Source organism: Magnolia sinica, chromosome 8 (assembly GCF_029962835.1).
Source record: "Magnolia sinica isolate HGM2019 chromosome 8, MsV1, whole genome shotgun sequence".
Classification (NCBI taxonomy): Eukaryota; Viridiplantae; Streptophyta; class Magnoliopsida; order Magnoliales; family Magnoliaceae; genus Magnolia; species Magnolia sinica.
In genome coordinates this window covers 90,381,224-90,391,772 of record NC_080580.1, presented here as the reverse complement: position 1 = coordinate 90,391,772, position 10,549 = coordinate 90,381,224, and the positions used below count along the sequence as shown (strand labels likewise).

The window sequence follows — 10,549 nt, the reverse complement described above, 5'->3', positions numbered from 1 at the left end:
CTTACATCCTAAAATGATATATATATATATATATATATATATATATATATATATATATATATATATATCAGCATGTACACATGCATGCTATCCGTCTCTTTTCATTGACATTCAGTTGTGGGGACAGGAGAACATTCATCTTGGTGGCTTCAACTGGATATGTGCCATGGTAACATGGTTTAAAAATAAATCCAACAAACACAGGTGCTGCTATTTCAAACAAAACAGCAGAAAGACCTAAAATGTTAAACAGGAGTCATCTAATAACACCGACAAAATGCAAATTCAACAATGACAGCCCCTCAGACAGAGTTCACCACGCCTCTCTGGCAGGCACACATTCAAAACATATAGGAATTGTACGGCCAAAACATAGCTAACAGCAAATAATTTTTTCCTAGAAAGATATCAAGCAAATGGCGAGAATGGAGCCCTTCTTCCTCTTTGCAGAATGGACAGCTAAGTAGTCGCATCCAAAAATGCTCTTCCAGGCTGGCGATTGGTGAGAGGTCCATGGCAACCAAGAAGCTGCAGCCCAAAAGCAAAAGCAAGCAGGTCATGACATGTAGGGAACAACAAGAACTGCAATATATGTAGATGCTCAAAACCAATCCATCCAATCAATCAGGATTCAGCCAGGGTTCATCTGGGTGATCAATCAGGTTGAAAACAGGAACAAATTGAAAGTGTCTGCATTCATGTGAAAGCTCTTTTCAGCAAATGTAATTTCAGGACCCCTGGCACATCTTTAGTGGGGACCATTGATGGGCAGCCTGGACATCGCAAACATTGCAGCAACATGAACAGTGGTAATTGGCAACTGACCACATGGGCATGTGCCTTCTGTCCACACAAGTTACTGAACCACAGTGCACATGATGAGAAGAAACGCATTATTAGGTTGAGAGAGAAAACAGACCTTAGCATTGACGCCATCAGAGACGATGCGGTTCTCTTCCTTCCATTTAAGGTAATCAGTGCGGCTGTATTTGGTGAAACCCCTGAAAGCATAAGATAATGAGGTTGATGAGCAATCCTGTATAAAGGTGACTTAAGCATAACACTATAAAAATATAAAATCCTCCAACATGTCTAGACCAGATGTGACTTTTAATAGTTTCAGTAACACAGCATCAGATTCAAGGAAGAATACGTAGTTAAAGAGATCCAAAGAGCACTGCAGTGCAACCGGTACACCATAGTAAGCTATTGTGCCAACGGATAGAAGTGGAGCACACTAGGGATGTGTACTTGTGACATTCATCCACTACCATCAGATGCTTGACCTCAAGTTCTGTTACACAAATGTAAGCCTGATCCAAAACTAAGGAGGAACTAGTTGGAGGTGCACACCAACCGTAGATTTCAATAGAGGGCCCATCATCTAGTTTATATGTATAATCTATGATATTAGGATGCTTCATCTGGACCAAAATCAGGCTATTTTTCAACTCAGTGGACCCATGTGCAAATCAAGGTGGTCGTTTCCTCCCATTTTGTTACCCATGCTTGAGACCTACTGGAGTGTTGGATCAGATATATATATATATATATATATATATATATATATATATATATATATATATATATATATATATATATATATATATATATATATATATATATATATAATATGAGATGGTTGGGTTGGATGTCCTTCATACATCACGTGTGCCCCACATTTGCCTGGTAACATCATAGGCTTAACAGTGATACCAGTACCATAGGAGCACACCTCTAAAAATAATCTAGCCAATGTGAGGGGAAATAGACCCAGTACCATAGGCTTAAGAGTTTCACCCATTCCAATTTACTCAAATAGGATAAAAACTGCTTACTCCTTGGTAATCTAGTGGCTCGAAAAAAAAAAGCCCATATCTAATTTTCGAAATGTCAGTTTCTCATGTTTTGAAATCAGGCGACTAACAAAAATTTGCTGAGAAAACCAATGACGAGAAAACTTGTTATCAACCAGAACCTCAGTTGCATCAACTCAATTGGCCATATGGCCAGGTGTAATGTCCTGACTGACCATGAATTTTCGTTTTTTTTTTTAAAAAATTTTTTAATTTTTAATTTTTTTTTAAAAAATTTGACTGACCATGATCTTGGTGATCAAGAACCATGAGCTGATGGCCACATGATGATGTCCCAAATAACTTTATGCTGGAAGATCCTAGCAAATCCAATAATAACCTGCTATGTTCCCAGAAAATGGTAGCATTTTTTCTTATGTTCATAGGCCGTTGAACTAAGGATTAGGATGTTCCAATTTATGAGATTCTGGGCAACCTCATCCGTGGTGGGTCCATGGAATCAACAAATTCAAGTGACTAAGAAACTGGGTCCCACTTTCACGGTGCAGAAATCAGGCAATCATATCACAACATGCAGAACAGTTTTGTGGATTCTACAAGGAGAGTAGAGCGCAAATATATACCATTTCCTGCTGACGATGATCTTTTGGCGGCCGGGAAACTTGAACTTGGCACGACGGAGAGCTTCCTGAGCATTATGGCTGTTGGAATCTTTGCAGCGAACAGATAACAGGACCTGGCCAATGCTCACCCTGGCACACGTCCCTTGTGGCTTCCCAAATGCACCCCTCATTCCAGTCTGGAGCCTATCAGCCCCAGCACATGAGAGCATCTTGTTGATACGCAAGACATGGAAAGGATGGACCCTAACCCTTAGATGGAAGGCATCCTTCCCAGCAAACTTTGTCATGTACTTGTTGCAGGCAATACGCGCGGCCTCAAGAGCCTCACTCGAGACGTTTTCCTTCTCCCAACTTACCAGGTGAACACAGAAAGGGAACTCGTCAACTCCTTTTCTCTTCATACCAACATCATAGATCCTGATCTTTGGGTCGGGGACACCACGGCAGTACCGTGACTTTGGGTACGGCTTGTTTTTTATCTGCCGATAGCATCTTGCTGGTCCTGAGAATGATAAGGGAAACCCAGTCATTGAAGTTACAAATATGCCATTTCTCTAAAAACAAATAACAGTCTAAGACCTTAACATGATTGAATCATACACGTCATTTCTGGAAATTTTGGTGCATAAGACCTTAATATGGTTAGATCAAATACCATGTAATCAAGGCCACTTGCCAATTCAATTATTTTGATAAGCCTAGAATGTAGTGAAAAAGAGAACCACTAGTCTTCCCTGAGCAATCTTTAAGAAATAAGATCACCTGGTCTGACTAATAAATACAAATTTATAATGGTTTGATATGCATGAAATCATGACTTTCGCCAATTAAATGGTTCTTACAAAGTTACAAATACAAATGTATAATGGTTCGATTTTGGCATGCATGATTCTTGCAAAATATCTTTCAAGAACAAGAAGAAGGTCGATGCAAATTTCACTTGGTAATTGCCTAAACATGCAACATTTAACAATCCTACAGATAGTGATGTAGAGCGGGCCGTGGACACATTCATGGCAACGATGGATTAGAGAAGGCCCGATCGGAGGCGGAAGTGATCGGGACTGTCAAAACCCAAAAACAGGGGTATCTTGCAAATCCGAGTTATTCGATGTATAATATATGATTTTGGGGTAGAAGCTACTTTAGCTAACCAACCAACCCGCTACGCAGGGTTGCCCACACTGGATTTGCGAGATTCCATCATATCGACGGTCAAAATCCCATTGTATTTTCGTTTTTACTATTTATAGTAAGTTCTAGTTTGATCATAACTTTTGATCCATTGAGTTTTACGAGTAGTGCCCAACATGAAAAGGGCTTAGAAAAGTTGGGAGAATAACGTGGTTGGCCAAATTGTACACTTACTATTTTTGGCTGAAAACCATGAAGTCTAGTAGAAATCATGACCGCAGGTCACGTTTTTTTGGGAGTTTGGGTTGGAGTTTGATTTTGAAACTTCTTCCTAGGTTTGATATCACCATTTAAAGGATTGTAAATACATTTTTATCATCGATTAATTTATTTTCGAATTTATTATAATTTATTTCTATTTTCCTATTTTCCTAGGGGATTCGAGGAATCTTTGCGAGGAGTCCAGATAAGCTCTGTGGATTCAGAGTAATTATTCCTTGAGGAAGACGGTGATCAACCTCATCACATCCATCCCTCTGTTAGATCAACTAAGGAAAAAAGATTTTAACAGATCATTTTGAGGAAATGGTTTTAGTTGCTTTTTGAGAAATGCCTTGGAAAAGGAAATTGATTCCTTCCTCTTTTTTGGTTTCTCAAACAGAGGAACCAGTAAAATTAAAGGCATTCATCTTATTTTCCATGGTTGAACATGGTTCTCTCTAAACAAAAGGTTATAAGTAAAAGAAGAATACTCCCACAATATGGAGCACAAGCTCAAAGACAACAGAGTTCATGCCTCCCACCATGGGACTAACGAAATGTTTGCCTACCAACAAGAGTGCTCCCATGGCATCTGGGAAACCCCTCAACCAAACTGATCACATCCAAAATATTCCCTACAGCAATAATTTTCCACATCGTGAGATAAGTCTGACGAATCCTAACTGCCACACGCTGATAGCTAAGGATGGAAGCATGGATCACAAAGCACACGTCAAACCTGAGAAAGCCAAAGCACTTTCCCATTTTCTTCAACCAAATGCCAACCATCCCAAAAGACTGCAAATCGCAGATTTTTTGCCAACTTTCAATAACCAACTTCTACTCTAGATCGCAGACCCATTGGAAATTGGAATAAAACAGTCTATCCTACTCCAAGTAATCTTTCCACAAGGATATTTATTATGAGGAAGCCTTAAGGACGTAAACCTAAAAAATCTGTGGAAAAGAAATTGTTTTCCACTTATAGGACATTTTACCTTGTTTGTGGAAATAACAATAGAGCTTTTCCAGAAATATGTCATTTGTGGTCTAATCAGATAACACGTTGCTTCTAACATAGGGACTGCTAAAAGTAAAATTTGGGAAAAAGAACCAATTGTATGGGAGATACTTCAAGAAGTTATGCAGGGACATCCTTTATTGCTGAATAGAGGACCCACCCTGCATAAATTAGGTATACAGGCGTTCCAACCCATTTTAGTGGAGGGACACGTTATTTTTTTACGTCCATTAAGTTCACCCTTCCAAATAAAATATAAATTGATTTTCCACCCCCGATCCTAGATTTCAATTTCAATGAATCCAATCGGGACTTAACAAGATTTACATTTCAACAAACCAAAAACGAAGAGAATGGGTCGAAACCTTCACAGACTCCAATGCCAATTGATTTCTACTTAAGGAATAGAAACAAACATTCAAAACATCATCAGCTGATCTCCAGAATAAATTCCTCAACAGCAGAAATAGTGAAGTTTAGATTATGCATTTGATTCCCCTGAAATGAATATCCCATATTCCACTTTAAAACAGAGAAGCTCAAGCACCAAACGGACGGTAAATATTCAAGAACAAATCAAACAATGACAAAGCTTTTAAAAAAAAATCCAAGATTACAGATGTCATGAATAGCATATTCCTTACAATCCCTTCTACGTTCTAGATCAGACAATTACAACAAGCAATCAACTCATGAAAAAAATGATAATTCAAATGACATCAACCCTAGACCAGCATAAGAATCCCATTGACGCAAATCATTCACCGATTCAAAATCAAATAGCAGCAATCGAACCATCCATCACAGAAAAATCAAGATCCATCCAGAAAAAACAGACTGCGAAACTATCCATCGGATCGCATCCCTGCCCGAAATCAAACGAATGCACCAAAAGGAACAAATCCTTCTGAAATCCAGACCTTACGAAAGAAACAAATTGGGAACAAAATCGAATTTCCCATTAAAAAAAAAACTTAGAACAACAAAAAAAATCACATAAAAAACCGATTTCTTCCCAAAATTCTTGCATGATCTAAATCAAGAGAATGAGAATAGAGAAAGATGTAGAAGAAAGATCGCATCTGCTTACTTCGTCCCATGGCGGGTCTGTTCTCGTCGTCTACTAGGGTTTGTGAGATAGAAATGAATAGAAATGAGACGGTATGGAGGCTTATATAGGGAGAGGTTGCTTCAAGCCCTAGAGCCGTGTCCTTTTGGCCAAGGATTTTAAGAAAATTACCATTTTGACCTAATGACGCACGCACAAACGTCTTCGGAACGCAGCTTCCGTGCGCGCATGCGTAGTGCTACGTTCACATGAAAAGGAACGCGTATTGCATTGACCCGCCCACTGCCGACGTGTCTACAGGTCGGTGCTCTGCGGGCTCCATGATCTATGTGATTTATCAACGCCGTCCATCCATTTTTCCAGTTCATTTTAGAGAGCCCAAAAATAGCAGATCCAAATCTCAAGTGGACCAAACAATATCTTTATGGCTACGAAAGTTTTGGATGAAGCTGATATTTGTGTTTCCTTCATACGGGTACATGCGTTCTTAATCAACACGTTGAATGGCAAATAAACATTACAATGAACACTAGTAAGCTTTAAATGGCATGTGTGCAATCACCACTATTTTTCTGTGATGGGTCTACTTGAGATTTGGATTCACCTTAATCTTCGGCTCATGGCTTAAAATCAGCCTGCAATTGCATAAAACACATATATCACGGTGGGCTGCGGAGCACCACCAATAACGGCATTGGTACTAGCACGATCAAGGGTTCGAGAACCATAGGTGGTGAAATTCCACTACGAACGAACGGAGATAACGATTGCAATCATAGGGCACTGGAAATACCCCATTCCAACGATAAGCCAGTGTGTCACAAAAATTCCTAAAGAACCAATTGGATGAGAGTAAATGACCATTTAAAGTGTGATTAGATGGAAATAAATGCAATGGAATAAAATGAAATGAGAGTAAATAAATTCTAAATACATGAAAATGAAAAGAAATGGTTCGGAAATGAAATTATTTATCTATTTATAAAAAGAGTTGAAAGTAAATAGTGTTAAATGCCGTTTTGAGTTCACATGTTGATGATGCATTGGGATCCTTGCTCTTGCTCTAGTGGTAGACTCTCAAGAGTTATCTTGTGTGTTAAAAAATTAAAAAAAAAAAAAAAAAACTGGTTACATTATTAAAATCATACCAATAGAATGATTCAAACTATCCCAAAAGTAGGTCATTTAAGTAAATGATTAAAAACTGTTGACAAGGTGTTTGTTTGTGATCCATATGTTTGTGGTACACCCACGGTTTAAAAGTTTCTCCTTTTTTTGATAAAAGTATATATTTCAATAGGCTTATTCCATTAAATATCACACACGCACACTAATTTGAAATATTAAAATTGATTTCAGATATCAGGTAAGTTCCCATGAAGATATTGAAAATTTTCAATGTATTCTAATTCTTTACATTTACTCCTAATCCAAGTAGAATATTTGGAACTTAAATGCATTTCATTTACTCTTATCCAAATATAATCAAGTAAGCCATTTACTCCCACTTCATTTACCTTTAATTCCATTTCTCATTCAACTCCACTTACAGGCTATCAGTTGACCTATTATATAAAATGACCATTTTCCGCTTTCCATTATGGTACCCATGACTTTACGTGCATTTGGTGCTTTTTCATTGAGACGCTTGCCTGGTTACATCTAACAAAGTGTTAGGCGTAATCCACATCCTGAAAATGGAATTTGAAAATTTTATCATTGTGAATTGTATGTGACAAAGGTCGAGAGCCTCACACCATCAAATGACTTCTTCGTAAAAAGTATTTATGGTGCACGTGACCCTTTTATTGAGTGAAAATGATGTGAGGATTGCATTTAGAAAGGCGGCAGGTGTACTCCTAGTGCTAATAGAAAGCTCATGTGTATGTGATAAGTGCTAATAAAATTCTTATTTTACTAATAATCTCATGACTAACACACACACATCACACTTTTTCATTAGTGTAGATAAGTGCATTTAACATTGTATTAGGTACAATCCACAAATACATACCCACAAATTGACAATTAATGAGCCAAGTAAGCCGTAAATCAGCTGAAAATAATTGGAGCCTACTTTCACTAGCCTAAACACTTAACAAAATAGGATTGCTGAAAAAAGATATATCTTTAGAAGTTTTAAAATTTTACTTCTGTTTGCACAAATCTTACTAAACATTTTTGGAGAGAAGCTGTCCTTACCTAACGCATCTCATCCAATGCCAATGACAAAGTATGACACATGTATTTTATACAATAACAAGACTCATCATGCAGATTTTCTGCACGAAACGATGATTTTTTCCTCTCTCTCTCTATCTACACACACACACACACACAAACGTATAAGTGTGAGTCCCATGTTTGTAGTAGCACACGTGGCATTCTTTCATTGGTGAAGGCAGTCAAGGAAGTGACTCTTGGAAAGACACCCGAGCATGGTAATTCACGGTTTTTTTTTTTTTTTTTTTTAAATAAAAATGTTATGATGCTTGGTATACTAAGGGCATCCTTTGTTTAGTATCAGATTTTCAAATGTTAAGTGGGGCTCATGATTCAGTGATCCAAACCAGTAATAAGATGGGCCTCATCTAGGATGGCCCACGCACATCAAAAATCCCATGAATTAGAAGATCCTAGCCATCAAATATTAATTTCTTTTATTTGTTAAAAGCACACGGATGCTATATTTCCTTTTCCAGAAGCTTACTTGTTGGCTACTAATTCTAAGGGTTGGGAGTTCCAGATATAGACAGTTTTGCATCGTGGCCTGTAATACCAATGGCTTGATCAGTTAGGCCCACTGGCACAAACTAAAAAACCCAATCTGACCGTCCAAACTCTGGTGGGGCTTTGCAGAGTACTGCATCTGGCCAGATAGGTGGGGGTTCGCAGAATATATGCTGACGTGAGACATGTGAGATACAGACATTTCATCCCAGGTACGGACTCTGAGCACATGCCCAATATGGATTGGGTGACGCCCTAACCGTGGGGCCTACGTTGATGTATGTGTTGTATATCCCCACCGTCCATTTGTTTTTGCCCGCTCATTTTAGGGCATGAGCCCAAAAATGAAGCAGATCTAAATCTCAGGCGGACCACACCACAGGAAAGAGTAGTGATTGAACACACAATTAAAAACTTCCTAAGGCCCACCGTAATGTTCATTTGCCATCCAAACTGTTGATAATGAAGGGAAAACACAAATAGCAGCTTGATGCAAGACTTTTGTGGCCTGCAAGCAGTCAGTCACCACTGTTTCCTGTGGTGTGGTCCACTTGAGATTTGAATTTACTTTATTTTGGGGCATAACCCCCAAAATGAGCTGGCAAAACGGATGGACGGCGTGGATATACAACACGTACATGAAGGTGGGCCAGCCTCACCAAATAAACGTTCTAGCTGCCCCGGGCAGAAAGAGACTGGTCCCATCATCAGGCAGTTGAAGCTCGTAAGAAAAAGAAAAGAAGAGAAAAAAAACAAGGATGGTGAGGAAAAATGACCAATGGGTCACATCCTACATACGTGTGCGACTAACCCGGGTATGTTGGGCAAGTGCAGAGCCACACGTGCCAACTAACCGGAACATGGCACTCATGTTCCATATCCGGGTAGTTCATTAGGTGGGCCCATTGTTAAAGTGACTTGGGCTAAAAGTAAGCTCTTTGGCTCACCATGTTTGCTAACACATTTACAAAAGATGAACGGTCAAGAGAATACTGACATTCTGCATTCAACCGACATATATGGTCTACCTGGTGAGAAGACTGGCATGATCTGTGGGCCAGGAAATATTAAACAGTGAAGCCAGCTTGATGAACACTCCGGATCTCAAAACTGACACGTGAGAGTGTTGAATTTTGTTTATATATATATATATAAAATGAATTTCAAATATTTCAGTTTCCCTCCAAATTTAAAATTTTTGTTGGTTTTAAGTGGTGTGTTAAGAATCATCAAATTTATCAAAAAAAGAAGCTTGAGCTCCATTTAGAGAATTAGTACGTGAATTTAGTCTCGTAGGGGCTATGCCAATATTTCTAATCTATGTTATTAAGAGGCTATGCTAATATTTCTAATCTATGTCATTAATCGCACATGTGTGTGCACCGAGCTGAGCTGAGTCCATGTGCACATGTGCGGCCGGACAAGTCGCGGCTGTACTTACATGGGTGTGTGTATAGGTACTCGCAGGACTTTATTTGTGCAAGAAATGTACTTGCACTTGCGCCTTTTCATCTTAAACTAGAGAAATGTGACCAGTTAGTTGGTCACACATGTTAGGTTTAAATCCAACGGACTAAACCCTTTCGAAAGAGTACTTAATGCACCACTTTAAAGTCTATATAAAGACTTCTAGTCCGTTTTCAAACTACGGATTGTTTTTATTTTATTATTTTATTTTTTACTCTTATAAAAACTCTCTGTTTTCTAATTTACGAGTTTTGGCTCTTGAATTCATCGTTGAGTTAACTCAACACTTTAAGTTAAACTGCAAGTGGTTCAAGCCCGCATATATTGAATAGACTACTCGTACCGAGTTATAATCATCGTATCTTGAAGGTCGATTGCTCTGAAAACCTGCTGCCCTTGGAATGAACAGTTGTCCAAAAGAGCAAAT

General features: G+C 38.6%; 1 protein-coding gene across 1 annotated transcript; it reads right to left on the bottom strand.

The window, feature by feature from the left end:
- Positions 1-259: 259 nt before the first annotated feature.
- Positions 260-6,088, bottom strand: LOC131253668 (large ribosomal subunit protein uL16). Its single transcript, XM_058254771.1, has 4 exons — positions 5,947-6,088; positions 2,441-2,942; positions 920-1,001; positions 260-528 (listed from the first exon to the last, which is right to left on the bottom strand). Exons 1-4 carry the CDS (start codon positions 5,954-5,956, stop codon positions 460-462), a joined length of 663 nt encoding a protein of 220 aa, XP_058110754.1. The 5' UTR covers positions 5,957-6,088; the 3' UTR covers positions 260-459.
- Positions 6,089-10,549: the final 4,461 nt, after the last annotated feature.

What these genes read in the sequence shown, in the direction of transcription:
- LOC131253668 (XM_058254771.1), bottom strand. An exon ending in ATCATCGTCAGCAGGAAATG is followed by an intron (nt 1,002 to 2,440) that starts GTATATATTTGC and finishes TTATGCTTTCAG; the next exon opens with GGGTTTCACCAAATACAGCC. An exon ending in CTGATGGCGTCAATGCTAAG is followed by an intron (nt 529 to 919) that starts GTCTGTTTTCTC and finishes TTTGGGCTGCAG; the next exon opens with CTTCTTGGTTGCCATGGACC.